Source organism: Oncorhynchus clarkii, chromosome 4 (genome assembly GCF_045791955.1).
Source record: "Oncorhynchus clarkii lewisi isolate Uvic-CL-2024 chromosome 4, UVic_Ocla_1.0, whole genome shotgun sequence".
In the NCBI taxonomy this organism is placed as follows: domain Eukaryota; kingdom Metazoa; phylum Chordata; class Actinopteri; order Salmoniformes; family Salmonidae; genus Oncorhynchus; species Oncorhynchus clarkii.
Genome location: NC_092150.1, coordinates 316,510 through 338,138, shown reverse-complemented (window position 1 = coordinate 338,138; position 21,629 = coordinate 316,510). Strand labels below are relative to the sequence as shown.

General features: G+C 44.6%; 1 protein-coding gene across 1 annotated transcript in view; it reads right to left on the bottom strand.

Annotated features, from left to right (window-relative positions):
* Positions 1–21,629, bottom strand: part of LOC139406268 (anoctamin-1-like) — a 297,670-nt gene that overhangs the window by 21,185 nt on the left and 254,856 nt on the right. Inside the window, exons 17-22 of the mRNA XM_071148720.1 lie at positions 17,008–17,209; positions 15,738–15,849; positions 6,370–6,427; positions 6,181–6,281; positions 660–814; positions 416–568 (exon numbers count right to left, since the gene is read on the bottom strand). Coding sequence (XP_071004821.1) covers positions 416–568; positions 660–814; positions 6,181–6,281; positions 6,370–6,427; positions 15,738–15,849; positions 17,008–17,209 — 781 coding nt within the window. The remainder of the gene's footprint in view (positions 1–415; positions 569–659; positions 815–6,180; positions 6,282–6,369; positions 6,428–15,737; positions 15,850–17,007; positions 17,210–21,629) is intronic.

The following is a 21,629-nucleotide window of genomic DNA, read 5'->3' as shown; positions in this document are numbered from 1 at the left end:
AGGAGAGGACGAATGTGACAGAGAAGGAGAGGAGGAATGTGACAGAGAAGGAGATGAGGAATGTGACAGAGAAGGAGAGGAGGAATGTGACAGAGAAGGAGAGGAAGAATTTGACAGAAAAAGAGAATGAGAGGGGGAATGTGACAGAGACAGAAGGAGAGGGGTAATGTGACAGAGAAAGAGAGGAGAGGGGTAATGTGACAGAGAAAGAGAGAAGGAATGTGACAGAGAAGGAGAGGAGGAATGTGACAGAGAAGGAGAGGAGGAATGTGACAGAGAAGGAGAGGAGGAATGTGAGATTGTGTTACAGTTCGAAGTTGTTTGATTGTGGTTCATGTATGGTTACGTCATGATTGTCTTGCAGTTGACTGTGAGGTGGCTGAGGTGGCTGAGGTGGCTGTGTTGTGGTCAGTACCTATGTCTTTGCAGCGCACAGCATCTGGGCGACGGATCTCTGTGGTGAACTTGGCAGCGTCGAGGCGGATCTCAATCACGTTGTTGAGCAGAGCAAAGAGAGGAGCCAGAGGGAACGATGCCACGAAGATGGTGACAAACCCATACTGGATTACTGCACACACACATACACACTGTTTGTTAATTGTTCACTTTCCATGTACACTTTGGGTGCGGGTGCGTGTGTGTGCGCGTGCTTGACTCACTCATCTCCATGTATTCCGGGCTAAGCCCCTCATAGGGATCAAGAGAGAAGTCTTTGTCCCACTGTTGCTTTGGCCTCTTCGTTTCTTCCTCATCCTCATCTTCCTCTCCTCCTTTATCCTTCTCCTTGTATGTTCTGTACATTTTCTTTAGCTTACTGCAGAGAGAGAAAGTGATAGAGACAGAGAGAGAATTAAAGTAGTTATACAGTGCAGTAGACATTACAGTGCATTCAGACAGTATTCAGACCATGACTTTTTGTTACGTTACAGCCTTATTCTAAAATTAATTAAATTGTTTTAATTTACACACAATACCCCATAATGACATCACAATACCCCATAATGACATCACAATACCCCATAATGACATCACAATACCCCATAATGACATCACAATACCCCATAATGACATCACAATACCCCATAATGACATCACAATACCCCATAATGACATCACAATACCCCATAATGACAAAGAAAAAACAGGTTTAAGAAATGTTTGCAAATGTAAAAAGAAAAAAATGAAATATCACATTTACATAAGTATTCAGACCCTTTACTCAGTACCTCTGGCAGCGATTACGACCTCGAGTCTTCATGGGTATGACGCTACAAACTTGGCACAGCTGTATTTGGGGAGTTTCTCCCATTCTTCTCTGCAGATCCTCTCAAGCTCTGTCAGGTTGGATGGGGATGCGTCGCTGCACAGCTATTTTCAGATCTCTCCAGAGATGTTCGATTGGGTTCAAGTCCAGGTTCTGGGTGGGCAACTCAAGGACATTCAGAGAATTGTCCCGAAGCCACTCCTGCGTTGTGGCTTCGGCTGTGTGCTGAGGGTCGTTTTCCAGTTGGAAGATGAACCTTTGGCCCAGTCTGAGGTCCTGAGCACTCTGAAGCAGGTTTTCATCAAGGATCTCTCTGTACTTTGCTTTGTTCATCTTTCCCTCGATCCTGACTAGTCTCCCAGTCCTTGCTGCTGATTAGTGCCTTTTGTCCAGCTCTATACCATAAAGGCCTGATTGGTGGAGTGCTGCAGAGATGGTTTTCCTTCTGGAACGTTCTCCGATCTCCCCAGAGGAATTCTGGAACTCTGTCAGCGTGACCATTGGGTTCTTCAACTCCCTGACCAAGGCCCTTCTCCCCGATTGCTGAGTTTGGCTGGGTCGCCAGCTCTAGGAAGGGTCTTGGTGCTTCCAAACTTCTTCCATTTAAGAATGATGGAGGCCACTGTGTTCTGGGGACCTTCAATGCTGCAGAAATGTTTTGGTACCCTTCCCCAGATCTGTGCCTCGACTCCTTCCTGTCTCAGAGCTCTACGGACAACTCCTTTGACCTCATTGCTTGGTTTTTGCTCTGACATGCACTGTCAACTCTGAGACCTTATATAGACAGGTGTGTGCCTTTCCAAATCATGTCCAATCAATTGAATGTACCACAGGTGGACTCCTATGAAGTTGTAGAAACCTCTCAAGGATGATCAATGGAAACAGGATGATTCCCGAGCTCAATTTCCAGTCTGATAGCAAAGGCTCTGAATATGTAAATAATGTATTTCTGTTTAAAAAATAAAAAATAAAAAGTGTTTTTGCTTTTACATTATGGGGTATTGTGAGGAAAAATTATTATTTATTCAATTAAGGCTGGAAGGTAACAACATCTGAAATAAGGGAAGGGGTCTGAATACTTTCCGAATGCCCTGTATATTTTTTTTTTAGCTGTAAGCTGTATTTACTTTGGGTTATGTAGGGTATATATATGTATATATATGTATATATATATATAGGGTTATGCAGGGTATATATATGTATATATATATATATATATATAGGGTTATGTAGGGTATATATATATATATATATATATGTATATATATAGGGTTATGTAGGGTATATATATGTATATATATAGGGTTATATATGTATATATATATATATATATATATATGTATATATATATATATATATATATATATATATATATATATAGGGATATGTAGGGTATATATATGTATATACACTGCTCAAAAAAATAAAGGGAACACTAAAATAACACATCCTAGATCTGAACGAATGAAATATTCTTATTAAATACTTTTTTTTTCTTTACATATTTGAATGTGCTGACAACAAAATCACACAAAATTATCAACGGAAATCAAATTTATCAACCCATGGAGGTCTGGATTTGGAGTCACACTCAAAATTAAAGTGGAAAACCACACTACAGGCTGATCCAACTTTGATGTAATGTCCTTAAAACAAGTCAAAATGAGGTTCAGTAGTGTGTGTGGCCTCCACGTCCCTGTATGACCTCCCTACAACGCCTGGGCATGCTCCTGATGAGGTGGCGGATGGTCTCCTGAGGGACCTCGTCCCAGACCTGGACTAAAGCATCCGCCAACTCCTGGACAGTCTGTGGTGCAACGTGGCGTTGATGGATGGAGCGAGACGTGATGTCCCAGATGTGCTCAATTGGATTCAGGTCTGGGGAACGGGCGGGCCAGTCCATAGCATCAATGCCGTCCTCTTGCAGGAACTGCTGACACTCTCCAGCCACATGAGGTCTAGCATTGTCTTGCATTAGGAGGAACCCAGGGCCAACCGCACCAGCATATGGTCTCACAAAGGGTCTGAGGATCTCATCTCGGTACCTAATGGCAGTCAGGCTACCTCTGGCGAGCACATGGAGGGCGGTGCGGCCCCCCAAAGAAATGCCACCCCACACCATGACTGACCCACCGCCAAACCGGTCATGCTGGAGGATGTTGCAGGCAGCAGAACGTTCTCCACGGAGTCTCCAGACTCTGTCACGTCTGTCACATGTGCTCAGTGTGAACCTGCTTTCATCTGTGAAGAGCACAGGGCGCCAGTGGCGAATTTGCCAATCTTGGTGTTCTCTGGCAAATGCCAAACGTCTTGCACGGTGTTGGGCTGTAAGCACAACCCCCACCTGTGGACGTCGGGCCCTCATTACCACCCTCATGGAGTCTGTTTCTGACCGTTTGAGCAGACACATGCACATTTGTGGCCTGCTGGAGATAATTTTGCAGGGCTCTGGCAGTGGTCCTCCTGCTCCTCCTTGCACAAAGGCGGAGGTAGCGGTCCTGCTGCTGGGTTGTTGCCCTCCTCCACGTCTCCTGATGTACTGGCCTGCCTCCTGGTAGCGCCTCCATGCTCTGGACACTACGCTGACAGACACAGCAAACCTTCTTGCCACAGCTCGCATTGATGTGCCATCCTGGATGAGCTGCACTACCTGAGCCACTTGTGTGGGTTGTAGACTCCATCTCATGCTACCACTAGAGTGAAAGCACCGCCAGCATTCAAAAGTGACCAAAACATCAGCCAGGAAGCATAGGAACTGAGAAGTGGTCTGTGGTCACCACCTGCAGAACCACTCCTTTATTGGGGGTGTCTTGCTAATTGCCTATAATTTCCACCTGTTGTCTATTCCATTTGCACAACATCATGTGAAATTTATTGTCAATCCGTGTTGCTTCCTAAGTGGACAGTTTGATTTCACAGAAGTGTGATTGACTTGGAGTTACATTGTGTTGTTTAAGTGTTCCCTTTATTTTTTTGAGTAGTGTATATATAGGGATATGTATGGTATATGTATATATACATATATATAGGGTTATGTAGGGTATATATACAGTGGGGCAAGAAAGTATTTAGTCAGCCACCAATTGTGCAAGTTCTCCCACTTAAAAAGATGAGAGAGGCCTGTAATTTTCATCATAGGTACACTTCAACTATAACAGACTAAATGAGAAAAAAATCCAGAAAATCACATTGTGGGATTTTTAATGAATTTATTTGCAAATTATGGTGGAAAATAAGTATTTGGTCACCTACAAACAAGCAAGATTTCTGGCTCTGTGGATCTGTTGGGGCGGTATGCAAATTGGAGTGGTTCTAGAGTTTCTGGGATAATTGTGTTGATGTGAGCCATGACCAGCCTTTCAAAGCATTTCATGGCTAGAGACGTGAGTGCTAAGGTTGGTAGTCATTTATGCAGGTTAGCTTAGTGTTATTGGGCACAGGGACTATGGTGGTCTGCTTGAAACATGTTGGTATTACAGACTCGGATAGGGAGAGGTTGAAAATGTCAGTGAAGACACTTGCCAGTTGGTCAGCGCATGCTCGCGGTACACGTCCTGGTAATCCGTCTGGCCCTGCAGCCTTGTGAATGTTGACCTGTTTAAAGGGCTTACTCACATCGGCTGTGGAGAGCATGATCACACAGTGGTCCGGAACAGCTGATGCTCTCATGCATGTTTCAATGTTACTTGCCTCGAATCGAGCATAGAAGCTATTTAGCTTGTCTGGTTGGCTTGTGTCACTGGGCAGCTCTCAGCTGTGCTTCCCTTTGTAGTCTGTAATAGTTTGCAAGCTCTACCACATCCGACGAGTGTCAGAGCCGGGTATAGTACGATTCGATCTAAGTCCTGTATTGAAGCTTCTGGGTTAGAGTCCCGCTCCTTGAAAGTGGCAGCTCTACCCTTTAGCTCAGTGCAAATGTTGCCTGTAATCCACTGCTTCTGGTTGGGGTATGTACGTATGGTCACTGTGGGGACGATGTCATCAATGCACTTATTGATGAAGTCAGTACTGATGCGGTATACTACTCAATGCCATCGGAAGAATTCCGGAACATATTCCAGTCTGTGATAGCAAAACAGTCCTGTAGCATAGCATCTGCTTCATCTGACCACTTTTTTATAGACTGAGTCACTGGTGCTTCCTGCTTTAATTTTTGCTTGTAAGCAAGAATCAGGAGGATACAATAATGGTCAGATTTGCCAAATGGAGGGCGAGGGAGAGCTTTGTACGCATCTCTGTGTGTGGAGTAAAGGAGGTCTAGATTTTTCCCCTCTGGTTGCACATTTAACATGCTGATAGAGATGAAGTAAAACTGATTTAAGTTTCCCTGCATTAAAGTCCCCGGCCACTAGGTGCGCCGCCTCTGGATGAGCGTTGTCCTGTTTGCTTAAGCCCTATACAGCTCATTGAGTGCGTTCTTAGTGCCAGCATCGGTCTGTGGTGGTATGTAGACAGCTACAAAAAATACAGATGAAATCTCTCTCGGTAAATATTGTGGTCTATAACTTATAATGAGATCCTCTACCTCAGGCGAGCAAAACCCTGAGACTTCCTTAGATATCGTGCACCAGCTGTTGTTTACAAATATGCATAGGCCCCCGCCCCATGTCTTACCAGAGGCTGCTGTTGTATGCTGCCGATAGTGTATAACCCGCCAGCTGTATGTTCTTAATGTCGCCGTTCAGCCATTTTAAGATAGTTATATATTTACAGATATGAACTAGCTAACTACTAATGTTAAAATAGCTATGTAACCCATTTATAGATATGCGAAAGCTAACTATTAGCGTTATGGAATCTATTTACAGATATGAGCTAGGTAACGTTAAAGCTACCTCTCAGACTGCTCCAAACTGTAATTGACATAAGCGATAGTATGTGTGTGTGTGTTTGTGTGTGTGTGTGTATATACATACGGTATAACAATCTCGAACACGTTGTTCTGGATGAGTTGTTTTCCCAACATGATCATACTAAGCTGGATACACAGCTCTATCAGACAGCCTGGTGGGGCACACTGTGGAGAAAATACGCACACACGCAAACAGCATTAGTGTGTGTGTGTTTGTGTGCACATGTGTGTGTGTGTGTTGTAGTGAACCCACCTCCTCCATGCGGAAGTGGCCAAACAAGTAGACATAGTCCCCTGGAGGTCCAGCAAACCTACAGAGCGAGAGGGAGGAGGGGAGAGAGGCACATACAGTGGGAAAGCATTCAGACCCCTTGACTTTTTCCACATTTTGTTTTACGTTACAGCCTTATTCAGACGTATTTACTCAACTTTTACCCTCAATCTAAACACAATACCCCAAACTCATCAATAAGCTAAGAACCCTGGAACTAAACACCTCCCTCTGCAACTGGATCCTGGACTTCCTGAAGGGCCGCCCCCAGGTGGTAAGGGTAGGTTACAACACATCCGCAATGTTGATCCTCACACAATACTCCACAATGACAAAGCAAAAACAGGTTTTAATAAATGTTGCAAATGCATAAAAAAAATAAAAAATGAAATAACTTATTTACATAAGTAATCAGACCCTTTGTTATGAGACTCAAAATTGAGCTCAGGTGCATCCTGTTTCCATTGATCATCCTTGAGATGTTTCTACAACTTGATTGGAGTCCACCTGTGGTAAATTCAATTGATTGGACATGATTTGGAAAGACACACACCTGTCTATATAAGGTCCCACAGTGCATGTTGACAGTGCATGTCAGAGAACAAAAACCAAGCAATGAAGTCGAAGGAATTGTCAAGGCACAGATCTAGAGAATGGTAGCAAAAGATTTTTGCTGCATTGAATGTCCCCAAGAACACAGTGGCCTCCATCATTCGTGGCCAGCTCATTCTAGAGCTGGCCACCCGGCCAAACTAAGCAATTGGGGGAGAAGGGCCTTGGTCAGAGAGGTGACCAAGAACCTGATGGTCATTCTGACAGAGCACCAGTGTTCCTCTGTGGAGTTGGGAGAACCTGCCAGAAGGACAACCATCTCTGCAGCACTCTATCAATGAAGCCTTTATGGTAGAGTGGCCAGACGGAAGCTACTCCTCAGTAAAAGGCACATGACAAGATTGAACACTTTGGCCTTAATGCCAAGCATCACATCTGGCATCATCCCTACATTTGACGCATGGGGGTGCCAGCATCATGGTGTAATGATGTTTTTCAGCAGCAGGGACTAGGAGGCTAGTCAGGATCGAGGGAATATGAATGGAGCAAAGTACGGAGAGATCCTTGATGAAAACCTTCTCCAGAGCGCTCAGGACCTCGGACTGGGGCGAAGGTTCACCTTCCAACAGGACAACGACCCTAAGCAAACATTCAAGACAACGCAGGCATGGCTTCGGGACAAGTCTCTGAATGTCCTTGAGTGGCCCAGCCAGAACCCAGACTTGAACCCGATCTAACATCTCTGGAGAGACCTGAAAATAGCTGTGCAGCAACACTCCCCATCCAACCTGACAGAGATTGAGGATCTGCAGAGAAGAATGGGAGAAACTCCCCAAAGTACAGGTGTGCCAGGCTGCAATCGCTGCCAAATGTGCTTGAGTAAAGGGTCTAAATACTTACTTAAATGTAAAATTTCCGTTTTATTTCAGAAATTAGCCAAAATAAACAACTGTTTATGGGGTATTGTGTGTAGATTGATGAGAAAAAAAAAACATTTGAATCAATTTTAGAAGAAGTTGTAATGTAACAAAATGTGGAAAAACTCAAGGGGTCTGAATACTTTCTGAAGGCAATGTAATTAGGTACCTAGCTAAGTAAACAACATGCATAATTTAGCCTGTTTCATCAGCTTTTGGAAAGAGTTTGGCATTGTCAGCTGGTCCACTTTCATCACCACTATAGCTGTCAAGCAAATGAAACAATATTTGGATTTAGTCCCAAACACAATGCTTTTAGTTTTAAAAAATATTTAGGACAAATGTATTCCTTGCCATCCACGCAGTCATTTCAGTCGCTGTAGTAGCTGACTTATATACTATATACATAAATAGACACTCTGGCTTTACTCACAGTCAGTGGCATGTCGTTAGTAAAGACTTAAAAAGTAAGGGGTGTAGACAGCTACCTTGGGGAATTCCTGATTCTACCTGGATTATGTTGGAGAGGCTTCCATTGAAGAACACCCTCTGTGTTTCTGTTAGACAGGTAACTCTTTATCCACATTATAGCAGGGGGTCTAGAGCCATAATGTTTTTCCAGCAGCAGACTATGACCAGCACCGAAGTCTAACAGCCCCCATAATCTTTTCATCATCAACTTCTCTCAGCCAATTATCAGTAATTTGTGTAAGTGCTGTGCGTGTTGAATGTCCTTCCCTATAAATGTGCTGAAAATCTGTTTTAAATTATTTTAATGTAAAATAGCATTGTATCTGGTCAAATACAATTTTTTCCAAAAGTTATCAAAAAAGGGTTAGTAACAGGTTGATTGGTTGACTATTTGAGCCAGTAAAGGGGGCTTTACTATTCTTAGGTAGCAGAATGAAAGGGCACACACGTTCTAGTAGGCTTAAATTGAAAATATGGCAAATAGGAGTGGCAATATAGTCTGCTATTATCCTCAGTAATTTTCCATCCAATTTGTCAGACCCTGGTCATTGTTTTTTTTGTTTTTTTTTACTGTTTTTTAAACTTTTTATTATATCTAAGCCGCACACACTGCCCGCTTAACCCGGAAGCCAGCCGCACCAACGTGTTGGAGGAAACACTGTACAACTGGCGACCAAGTCAGCATGCATGCGCCCGGCCCGCCACAGTAATTGATAGAGCGCGAAATAACAAGGACATCCCGGCCGGCCAATTTATTATTATAATTTTATTTCACCTTTATTTAACCAAGTAGGCCAGTTGAGAACAAGTTCTCATTTACAACTGCGACCTGGCCAAGATAAAGCAAAGCAGTGTGACAAAAACAACAGATTTACACATGGGATAAACAAACGTACAGTCAATAACACAATAGAAAATCTGTATACAGTGTGTGCAAATGAAGTAAGGAGATAAGGCAATAAATAGGCCATAGTGGCAAAGAAATTATAATTTAGCAATTAACACTGGAGTGATAGATGTGCAGATGAGGATGTGCAAGTAGAAATACTGGTGCGCAAAAGAGCAGAAAAAAAAACAAATATGGGGATGAGGTAGGCAGTTGGTTGGATGGGCTATTTACAGATGGGCTGTGTACAGCTGCAGTGATCGGTAAGCTGCTCTGACAGCCGATGCTAGAAGTTAGTGAGGGAGATACAGTGGGGCAAAAAAGTATTTAGTCAGCCACCAATTGTGCAAGTTCTCCCACTTAAAAAGATGAGAGAGGCCTGTAATTTTCATCATAGGTACAGTTCAACTATGACAGACAAAATGAGAGAAATCACATTGTAGGATTTTTAATGAATTTAATTGCAAATTATGGTGGAAAATAAGTATTTGGTCAATAACAAAAGTTTATCTCAATACTTTGTTATATACCCTTTGTTGGCAATGACAGAGGTCAAACGTTTTCTGTAAGTCTTCACAAGGTTTTCACACACTGTTGCTGGTATTTTGGCCCATTCCTCCATGCAGATCTCCTCTAGAGCAGTGAAGTTTTGGGGCTGTTGCTGGGCAACACGGACTTTCAACTCCCTCCAAAGATTTTCTATGGGGTTGAGATCTGGAGACAGGCTAGGCCACTCCAGGACCTTGAAATGCTTCTTACGAAGCCACTCCTTTGTAGCCTGGGCGGTGTGTTTGTGATCATTGTCATGCTGAAAGACCCAGCCATGTTTCATCTTCAATGCCCTTGCTGATGGTAGGAGGTTTTCACTCAAAATCTCACGATACATGGCCCCATTCATTCTTTCCTTTACGGATCAGTCGTCCTGGTCCCGTTGCAGAAAAACAGCCCCAAAGCATGATGTTTCCACCCCCATGCTTCACAGTAGGTATGGTGTTCTTTGGATGCAACTCAGCATTCTTTGTCCTGCAAACACGAAGAGTTGAGTTTTTACCAAAAAGTTATATTTTCGTTTCATCTGACCATATGACATTCTCCCAATCTTCTTCTGGATCATCCAAATGCTCTCTAGCAAACTTCAGACAGGACTGGACATGTACTGGCTTAAGCAGGGGGACACGTCTGGCACTGCAGGATTTGAGTCCCTGGCGGCGTAGTGTGTTACTGATGGTAGGCTTTGTTACTTTGGTCCCAGCTCTCTGCAGGTCATTCACTAGGTCCCCCCGTGTGGTTCTGTGATTTTTGCTCACCGTTCTTGTGATCATTTTGACCCCACGGGGTGAGATCTTGCATGGAGGCCCAGACCGAGGGAGATTATCAGTGGTCTTGTATGTCTTCCATTTCCTAATAATTGCTCCCACAGTTGATTTCTTCAAACCAAGCTGCTTACCTATTGCAGATTCGGTCTTCCCAGCCTGGTGCAGGTCTACAATTTTGTTTCTGGTGTCCTTTGACAGCTCTTTGGTCTTGGCCATAGTGGAGCTTGGAGTGTGACTGTTTGAGGTTGTGGACAGGTGTCTTTTATTCTGATAACAAGTTCAAACAGGTGCTATTAATACAGGTAACGAGTGGAGGACAGAGGAGCCTCTTAAAGAAGAAGTTACAGGTCTGTGAGAGCCAGAAATCTTGCTTGTTTGTAGGTGACCAAATACTTATTTTCCACCATAATTTGCAAATAAATTCATAAAAAATCCTACAATGTGATTTTCTGGATTTTTTTCTCTCATTTCGTCTGTCATAGTTGAAGTGTACCTATGATGAAAATTACAGGCCTCTCATCTTTTTAAGTGGGAGAACATGCACAATTGGTGGCTGACTAAATACTTTTTTTGCCCCACTGTATAAGTCTCCAACTTCAGTGATTTTTGCAATTTGTTCCAGTCATTGTCAGCAGAGAACTGGAAGGAAAGGCGGCCAATTTGAGGAGTTGGCTTTGGGTATGACCAGTGAAATATACCTGCTAAAACGCGTGCTATGGGTGGGTGTTGCTATGGTGACCAGTGAGCTGAGATATGGCAGAGCTTTACCTAGCAAAGCCTTATAGATTACCTGGAGCCAGTGGGTTTGGTGACGAATATGTAGCGAGGACAAGCCAATGAGAGCATACAGGTCGCAATGGTGGGTAGTGTATGGGGCTTTGGTGACAAAACGGATGGCACTGTGATAGACTGCATCCAATTTGCTGAGTAGCGTGTTGGAGGCTATTTTGTAAATGACAGCGCTGAAGTTTAGGATCGGTAGGATAATCAGTTTTACGAGGGCATGTTTGGCAGCATGAGTAAAGGAGGCTTTGTTGTGAAATAGGAAGTGTTCTATGGCATTGAAGCGTTGTTTGGTGGTTGGTTAACCCAGTGTCCAAAGAAGTGCCAGATGTATACATAATGGTGTCGTCTGCGTAGAGGTGAATCAAAGAATCACCCGCAGCAAGAGAGACATCATTGATATATACCGAGAAAAGAGTCGGCCCGAGATTTAAACCCTGTGGCACTGCCATAGAGATTACCAGAGGTCCGGAAAACAGGCCCTCAGATTTGACACACTGAACTCTATTTGAGAAGTAGTTAGTGAACCAGACGAGGCAGTCATTAGAGAAACCAAGGCTATTGAGTCTGCCTATAAGAATACGGTGATTGACAGAGTCGAAAGCCTTGACCAGGTTGATGAAGATGGCTGCACAGTACTGTTTTTATCGATGGTGGTTATGATATCGTTTAGGACCTTGAGCACGGCTGAGGTATACTCATGACCAGCTCGGAAACGGGATTGCATAGCGGAGAAGGTACGGTGGGATTCGAGATGGTCGGTGATCTGTTTGTTCACTTGGCTTTCAAAGACTTTAGAAAGGCAGCGCAGGATGGATGATATTTCTGTATCAGTTTGGGTCTAGATTGTCTCCCACTTTGAAGAGGGGGATGACCTCGGCCGCTTTCAAATCTTTAGGAATATCAGACGATACGAAAGAGAGGTTTAACAGATTAGTAATAGGGGTTGCAACAATTTGGGTTGATAATTTTAGGAAGAGACCATCCAGAATGTCTAGCCCAACTGTTTTGTAGGGATACAGATTTTGCAGCTCTTTCAGAACATCAGCTGTCTGGATTTGGGTGAAGGAGAAGTGGGGGAGGCTTGGGCCAGTGCGGGGGGTGTAGAGCTGTTGGCCCAGGGTTGGGGTTGCCAGGTGGAAAGCGTGGCCAGCCGTAGCGAAATGCTTATTGAAATTCTCGATCATAGTGGATTTATCGGAGTTTCCTAGCCTCAGTGCAGTGGGCAGCTGGGAGGAGGTGCTCTTATTTTCCATGGACTTTACAGTGTCCCAGAAGGAGGTACTCTTATTCTCCATGGACTTTACAGTGTCCCAGGAGGAGGTGCTCTTATTCTCCATGGACTTTACAGTGTCCCAGAACTTTCTGGAATTTGTGCTACAGGATGCAAATATCTGTTTGAAAAAGCTAGCCTTTGCTTTCCTAACGGACTGTGTATATTGGTTCCTGACTTCCCTGAAAAGTTGCATATCGCGGGGACTATTAGTGCAGTGAGCCACAGGATGTTTTTGTGCTGGTCAAGGGCAGTCAAGTCTGGAGTGAACCAAGGGCTATATCTATTCTTAGTTCATTTTTGGAATGGGGCATGCTTATTTAAGAATAATGCACTTTTGAAGAATAACCAGGCATCCTCTACTGACAGAATGAGGTCAATATCCTTCCAGGATACCCGGGCCAGGTCGATTAGAAAGGCCTGCTTGCTGAAGTGTTTTAGGGAGCAACTGACAGTGATGAGAGGTGGTTGATTGACTGCGGACCCATTACGGATGCAGGCAATGAGGCAGTGATTGCTGAGATCCTGGTTGAAGACAGCAGAGGTGTCTCTCTTCACGACTGTCTTGTGTTTGGACCATGTTAGTTTATTGGTGACGTGGACACCAAGGAGCTTGAAGCTCGCAACCTGCTCCACTGCAGCCCCGTCGATGAGAATGGGGTGTGCTCGGTCCTCCTTTTCCTGTAGTCCACAATCATCTCCTTAGTCTTGGTTACTTTGAGGGATAGGTTGTTATTCTGGCACCTCCCGGTCAGGTCTCTGACCTCCTCCCTGTAGGCCGTCTCGTCGTTGTCGGTGATCAGGCCTACCACCGTTGTGTCGTCTGCAAATGTAATGATGGTGTTGAGAGTCGTGCCTGGCCATGCGGTCGTGGGTGAACAGGGAGTACAGGAGGGGACTGAGCATGCACCTCTGTGGAGCTCCAGCATTGAGGATCAGCACGGCAGATGTGTTGCCACCCACCCTCACCACCTGGGGGCGGCCCATCTGGAAGTCCAGGATCCAGTTGCAGAGGGAGGTGTTTAGTTCCAGGATCTTTAGCTTAGTGATGAGCTTTGAGGGTATTATGATGTTGAACACTGAGCTATTGTCAATGAATAGCATTCTGACATAAGTGTTACCTTTTGTCCAGGTGGGAAAGGGCAGTGTGGAGGCGGTATGCCCAATCTGTTTGGGCGGTATGCAAATTGGAGTGGGTCTAGGGTTTCTGGGATAATGGTGTTAATGTGAGCCATGACCATCCTTTCAAAGCACTTCATAGTTACGGATGTGAGTTCTACGGTTCTGTAGTCATTTAGGGAGGTTGCCTTTGTGTTCTTGGGCACAGGGACTATGGTGGTCTGCTTGAAACATGTTGGTATTACAGACTCAATCAGGGACATGTTGAAAATGTCAGTGAAGACACCTGCCAGTTGGTCAGCACATGCCCGGAACACATGTCCTGGTAATCCGTCTGGCCCTGCAGCCTTGTGTATGTTGACCTGTTTAAATGTCTTACTCACGTCGGCTACGGAGAGCGTGATCTCACAGTCATCCGGAACAGCTGATGCTCTCATGCATGCCTCAGTGTTGCTTGCTTCAAAGCGAGCATAGAAGTGATTTTGCTCATCTGGTAGGCTCGTGTCACTGGGCAGCTCACAGCTGTGCTTCCCTTTGTAGTCTGTAATAGTTTGCAAGCCCTGCCACATAAAATGAGCGTCGGAGCCGGTGTAGTATGATTTTATCTTAGCCCTGTATTGACGCTCTTCCTGTTTGATGGTTCGTCGCAGGGCATAGCGGGATTTCTTGTAAGCTTCCGGGTTAGAGTCCCACACCTTGAAAGCTGCAGCTCTACCCTTTAGCTCAGTGTGAAAGTTGCCTGTAATCCATGGCTTCTGGTTGGGGTATGTACATACAGTCGCTGTGGGAACAACGTCCTCGAAGCACGTATTGATAAAGCCAGTGATGGATGTGGTGTACTCCTCAAGGCCATCGGAAGAATCCCGGAACATGTTCCAGTCTGTGATAGCAAAACAGTCCTGTAGTTTATCATCTGGAAGAACCCTTCTGGGAGGGATCCCTGCAGAGTAACGGCCAGTCGGCTGTAGAGAGCCGACACAGCGGAGACACTTCCACTAGGCCAGAGCGGTATCTGACTACTGGGGTAGAAAACAAAGAAGAAGTAGGCGGGTGTGGATTCCCTAGTAGCTTGTGTACGTTCACTACTTGTTTGCTAAAAGTAGCCACTTTGCACCTGTAGGCCTCCGCAAGCAAATAGCAGCTACATTGGAAGTCCTGGCAGACCACATTGTCCCGGGTAAACCAAACACAGAATTAAACATTTTGTGAAATTCACGTTGTGATAAATGAATGGCGGAGTATTGTAATTCAGGCTAGCAAAACACGTTTCATCAACACACTCACTGACATTGGGGGGCGTGTCGCGCTGATGATATTACATGTGTTGTAGTGATGATATTACAACCAGATAGTTAACATTTATTTAACAATCCCTTGAAATTGGCACGAAGTTGTCAATGATTTAGTGGAGCTGGGGGTCTCCTTGCCCCGGGAAGGAAAATTGATTGCTCTGCACCTTGTGATGTTTTATTGATAACGACCTGTAGACACCGTCTGGAACACAATTTTAACCAATCAGCATCCAGGATTAGACCCACCCGTTGTATAAAAGTAATTACATTGCTCTTTTTTCATTCATAAAGCTCTTTTGCAAAAACTCCCTCTGTACCTAACATCATGAATAACCTTTACACGTAGGAGTTACCACACCCGGTGTCAGGGATGGCTAACTCTGGAAATGAATTGGGTCTCTACATAGGTAAATCAGATTTTAGTTTTATTGCATTTAACTTGTGGAATAATCTCCAAAAGTAAAAAAAAAAAATGATTTGGTGCCTGTAGAGCAATTCAGATGAATGATTGAGGACCTTTATGCTGAAACATGGGTTTATTTTCTATGATTGTGTATGTGTATCTCTGTTTGGCTTTTCCTAGTGAACTGATGTGTATAATGTTTTATTATTTGGTATTGTGGTGCTATACAGGGCTCATTTGGAAAGGAGACCTTGGTCTCAACATGACTCCCTGTCAATATAAAGGTTCAATAAAAATAAATAAATAAAACACACACACACACACACACACACCCTCACCTGCCCTTGAAGAAAGCCACATAGAAGACGGGAGCAAAGGTGTTCATGGACTTCAACAGAAACGATTTCAGAATCAGACGCTCCTCAAACTCCGCTTCTGTCTTAGGAACCTCTGACAGACAAGACAAGCAGCCAATCACATTATTAGACGTTATCAGAAGTGTGCTAAACAGTTCAGTGAGCCAGACAGTGACAGGTTGAGGGTTAGTGTTAGGGTTAAGGTTAAGGTGAGGGTTAGTGTTACCCAGTTTAGTGAGCCAGACAGCGATAGGGTTAGTGTTAGGGTCAGGGTCAGTGTTAGTGTTACCCAGACAGCGATAGGGTCAGTGTTACCCAGTTTAGTGAGCCAGACAGCGATAGGGTTAGTGTCAGTGTTACCCAGACAGCGATAGGGTCAGTGTTACCCAGTTTAGTGAGCCAGACAGCGATAGGGTCAGTGTTAGGGTGAGGGTCAGTGTTACCCAGACAGCAATAGGGTCAGTGAGCCAGATAGTGATAGGGTTAGTGTTAGGGTCAGGTTAGTGTTACCCAGGTTAGTGTTAGGGTTACCCAGTTTAGTCAGCCAGACAGCGATAGGGTTAGTGTTAGGGTCAGGGTTAGTGTTAACCAGTTCAGTGAGCCAGACAGCGTTAGGGTGAGGGTCAGTGTTAGGGTCAGTGTTATCCAGTTCAGTTTATTTATTTATTTTTATTTTACCTTTATTTAACTAGGCAAGTCAGTTAAGAACAAATTCTTATTTTCAATGACGGCCTAGAAACAGTGGGTTAACTGCCTGGTCAGGGGCAGAACGACAGTGTTCAGGGATTTGAACTTGCAACCTTCCGGTTACTAGTCCAACGCTCTAACCACTAGGCTACCCTGCCGCCCCGCTCAGTGAGCCAGGCAGTGATAGGGTGAGGGTCAGTGTTAGTGTTAGGGTTAGGGTCAGTGTTACCCAGTTCAGTCAGCAAGACAGCGATAGGGTCAGTGTCAGGGTTAGTGTTAGGGTGAGGGTCAGTGTTAGGGTCAGGTTAGTGTTACCCAGTTTAGTGAGCCAGACAGCGATAAGGTCAGTGTTAGTGTTAGGGTGAGGGTCAGTGTTAGGGTCAGGTTAGTGTTACCCAGTTTGGTCAGCCAGACAGCCAGACAGCGATAGGGTGAGGGTCAGTGTTAGGGTTAGGGTGAGGGTCAGTGTTAGGGTCATGTTAGTGTTACCCAGTTTAGTCAGCCACACAGCCAGACAGTGTTAGGGTCAGTGTTAGGGTGAGGGTCAGGTTAGTGTTAGTGTTACCCAGTTTAGTGAGCCAGACAGCGATAGCACCGTAGATCTCATCCAGTATCAATACAACAAGCAGGTTGATGATGATGGCAGTGGTGGTGACGGTCATCCTAACAGAGGCCTTGGCCTCAGGGTCTGGGTTCATGGACCAGATAGACAGCATGGTGATACGATACAGGATCACTCCAAACACTGCGGAAAACGTTACCCCCATCTAACACAAACACACATACAGTAAATTATCAACCAAAATACAGGATAGAGTGATATATAGCTAACTATTGTAATTAGCCTGTATAAGCATTGTTCACTATCTAATCAAATTAAACTTTATTTGTCAAATGCGCCGAATACAACAAGTGTAGACCTTTTTTATTTTACTTCACCTTTATTTAACCAGGTAGGCTAGTTGAGAACAAGTTCCCTTTATTTAACCAGGTAGGCTAGTTGAGAACAAGTTCCCTTTATTTAACCAGGTAGGCTAGTTGAGAACAAGTTCCCTTTATTTAACCAGGTAGGCTAGTTGAGAACAAGTTCCCTTTATTTAACCAGGTAGGCTAGTTGAGAACAAGTTCCCTTTATTTAACCAGGTAGGCTAGTTGAGAACAAGTTCCCTTTATTTAACCAGGTAGGCTAGTTGAGAACAAGTTCCCTTTATTTAACCAGGTAGGCTAGTTGAGAACAAGTTCTCATTTGCAACTGCGACCTGGCCAAGATAAAGCGAAGCAGTTCGACACAAACAACAACACAGAGTTACACATGGAGTAAACAAACATACAATCAATAATAGAGTAGAAAAATCTATAAAGAGCGTGTGCAAATGAGGTAGGATAAGGGGGGTAAGACAATAAATAGGCCATAGTGGCGAAATAATTACAATATAGAAATTAAACACTGGAATAGTAGGATGTGCAGAAGATGAATGTGTAAGTTGAGATACTGGGGTGCAAAGGAGCAAGAAAAATAAATACAGTATGGGGATGAGGTAGTTGGATGGGCTGTTTACAGATGGGCTATGTACAGGTGCAGAGATCTGTGAGCTGCTCTGACAGCTGGTGCTCAAAGCTAGTAAGGGAGGTAAGAGTCTCCAGCTTCAGAGATTTTTGCAGTTCGTTCCAGTCATTGGCAGCAGAGAACTGGAAGGAGAGGCGGCCAATGGAAGAATTGGCTTTGGGGGTGACTAGTGAGATATACCTGCTGGAGCTCGTGCTACGGGTGGGTGCTGCTATGGTGACCAGTGAGCTGAGGTAAGGCTGGGCTTTACCTAGCAGAGACTTTTAGATGACACCTTACTGTGAAATGCTTACTTACAAGCTCTTAACCATCAGTGTAGTTCAAGAGTTAAGAAAATATTTACCAAATAAACTAAAGTAAAAAATAATATAAATTAACACAATAACATAACAATAACGAGGCAATATACAGGTTAGTGTTAGGGTGAGGGTTAGTGTTAAGGTGAGGGTTAGTGTTAAGGTGTGGGTTAGTGTTAAGGTGTGGGTTAGTGTTAAGGTCAGGGTTAGTGTCAGGGTGAGGGTTAGTGTCAGGGTGAGGGTTAGTGTCAGGGTGAGGGTTAGTGTTAAGGTGTGGGTTAGTGTTAAGGTGTGGGTTAGTGTTAAGGTCAGGGTTAGTGTCAGGGTGAGGGTTAGTGTTAAGGTGTGGGTTAGTGTTAAGGTCAGGGTTATTGTCAGGGTGAGGGTTAGTGTTAAGGTGTGGGTTAGTGTTAAGGTCAGGATTAGTGCTAATGTGAGGATGTGTTACACAATTCAGTGAGCCAGGGTTTTGGTTAAAACAAATTGGTGTGGGGTAAATGTATTAGTCCGGTGGCCATCTGATTAATTGTTCAGCAGTCTTATGGCTTGGGGGTAGAAGCTGTAAAGGAGCCTTTTGGTCTTAGACTTAGAGCTCCGGTACCACTTGTCGTGTGGTAGCAGAGAAAACAGTCTATGACTTGGGTGACTGGAGAATTTTATGGGCTTTCCTCTCACACCACCTATTATATAGTTCCTGTCCTGGATTGCAGGAAGCTTGGCCCCGGTGATGTACTGGGCCGTACGCACTACCCTCTGTAGCGCCTTATGGTCAGATGCCGAGCAGTTGCCATACCAGGCGGTGATGCAACCGGTCAGGATGCTCTCGATGGTGCAGCTACTTCTGAGGATCTGGGGACCCATGCCAAATCTTTTCAGTCTCCCGAGGGGCAAAAGGTTTTGTCATGCTATCTTCATGACTGTCTTGGTTTGTTTGGACCATGATAGTTTGTTGATGATGTGGACACCAAGGAACTTGTACCTCACTCCACTACAGCCCTATTGATGTTAATGGGGGCCTGTTCGGTCCACCTTTTCCTGTCATCCATGATCAGCTCCTTTGTCTTGCTCACATTGAGGGAGAGGTTGTTGTCCTGCACCACACTACCAGTTCTCTGACCTCCTTCCTACAGGCTGTCTCATCATTGTCGGTGATCAGGCCTACCACTGTTGTGTCGTCAACAAACTTAATGGTGTTGGAGTAGTGTTTGGCCACGCAGTTGTGGGTGAACAGGGAGTACAGGAGGGGACTAAGTACAAACCCCTGAGGGGCCCCAGTGTTGAGGATCAATGTGGCAGATGTGTTGTTGCCTACCCTTACCACCTGGGGGTGGCCCCCTCAGGAAGTCCAGGATCCATTTGCAGAGAGAGGTGTTTAGTCCCAGGGTCCTTAGCTTAGTGATGAGCTTCATGGGCACTATGGTGTTGAACTTTGAGCTGTAGTCAATGAACAGAATTCTCACATAGGTGTTCCTTATGTCGCGGTATGCAAATTGGAGATGTTCTAAGGTATCCGGGAGGATGCTGTTGATGTGAGCCATGACCAGCCTTTCAAAGCACTTTATGGCTACTGACGGGAGGGCTATGGGGCGGTAATCATTTAGGCAGGTTACCTTCGCTTCATTGGGCACAGGGACTATGGTGGGTGCTTGAAACATGTAGGTATTACAGACTCAGTTAGGCAAAGGTTGAAAATGTCAGTGAAGACACCTGCCAGTTGGTCCACGCATGTTTTGAGTACACCTCCTGGTAATCCATCTGGCCCCGCGGCTTTGTGAATGACCTGTTTAAAGGTCTTGCTCACATCGGCTACCGAGAGTGTTATCGCACTCTCCTGGTGCTCTCCTGCATGCTTCAGTGTTGCTTGCCTTGAAGCGAGCGTAAAAGGCATTTAGCTCGTCTGGTAGGCTCGCGTCACTGGGCAGCTCGCGTCTGGGTTTCCCTTTTTAGCCAGTAATAGTTTTCAAGCCCTGCCACTTACGACGAGCGTCAGAGCCGGTGTAGTAGTATTCAATCTTAATCCTGTATTGACGCTTTGATGGTTCGTCGGAGGGCATAGCGGGATTTCTTATAGGCGTCTAGATTAGTGTCCCTCTCTTTGAAAGCAGCAGCTCTAGCCTTTAGCTCGATACCGATGTTGCCTGTAATCCATGGCTTCTGGTTGGGATATGTATTTACGGTCATTGTGGGGGGGATGTCATCGATGCACTTATTGATGAAGCTTGTGATTGAGGTTGTATACTCTTCAATGCCATTGGATGAATCCCGGAACATATTCCAGTCTGCGCTAGCAAAACAATTCTGTAGTGTAGCATCCACATCATCTGACCACTTATTGAGTGAGTCACTGGTACTTCCTGCTTTAGTTTTTGCTTGTAAGCAGGAATCAGGAGGATATCATTATAGTCAGATTTGCCAAGGGAGGGCGGGGGAGAGCTTTGTGCTCATCTCTGTGTGTGGAGTAAAGGTGGTCAAGAGTTTTATTCCTCTGGTTGCACATGTGACATGCTGGCAAAAAACTGGTAAAACTGATTTAAGTTTGACTGCATTAAAGTCCCCGGCCACTAGGAGAGCCACTTCTGGGTGAGCATTTTCTTGTTTGCTTATGGCCTTATAGAGTTGCTTGAGTGCAGTCTTAGTGCCAGCATCGGTCTATGGTGGTAAATAGACGGCTAGGAATACAATAGATGAGAACTCTTGGTAGACAGTGTGGTCTACAGCTTATCATAAGTTACTCTACCTCAGGCAAGCAATACCTTGAGACTTCTTTACTATTAGACGTCGCGCACCAGCTGTTATTGACAAAAACACACCCCCACCCCTTGTCTTACCAGCAATAGCTTCTCTGTTCTCTCTTTAAAGGAAAGGTTTTCTTCCAGTTCGTGGTGAGTAACCCCAGTTCTGATGTCCAGAAGATATTTTCGGTCATAAGAGATGGTAGCAGCAACATTATGTACAAAATACATTTTTAAAATAATTTACAAACAACGCAAAAAAACAAACAAAATAGCACAATTCGTTACGGGCATGTAAAACGTCAACCTCTTTGGCGCCATCTCATCATTATTAACTTGTATTAGCATTGTTAGCTATCTAACTATTATTACTAGTCTGTATTGTAGATAGGTAGCTTGGTAACTTGTATTAGCAAATGTCCTGTGGTACTCTGTGATTGTCCAGTGGTATTCATGGGAAATGTAAACCAGAAAGTACCACAAAGATCCATGATTGAGTCTTTGAGTGTTTCAATGAAGAGATTGAGATGAAACTGTCCAGTTTGAGTGTTTGTTGCAGCTTGTTCCAGTCGCTAGCTGCAGAGAACTGAAA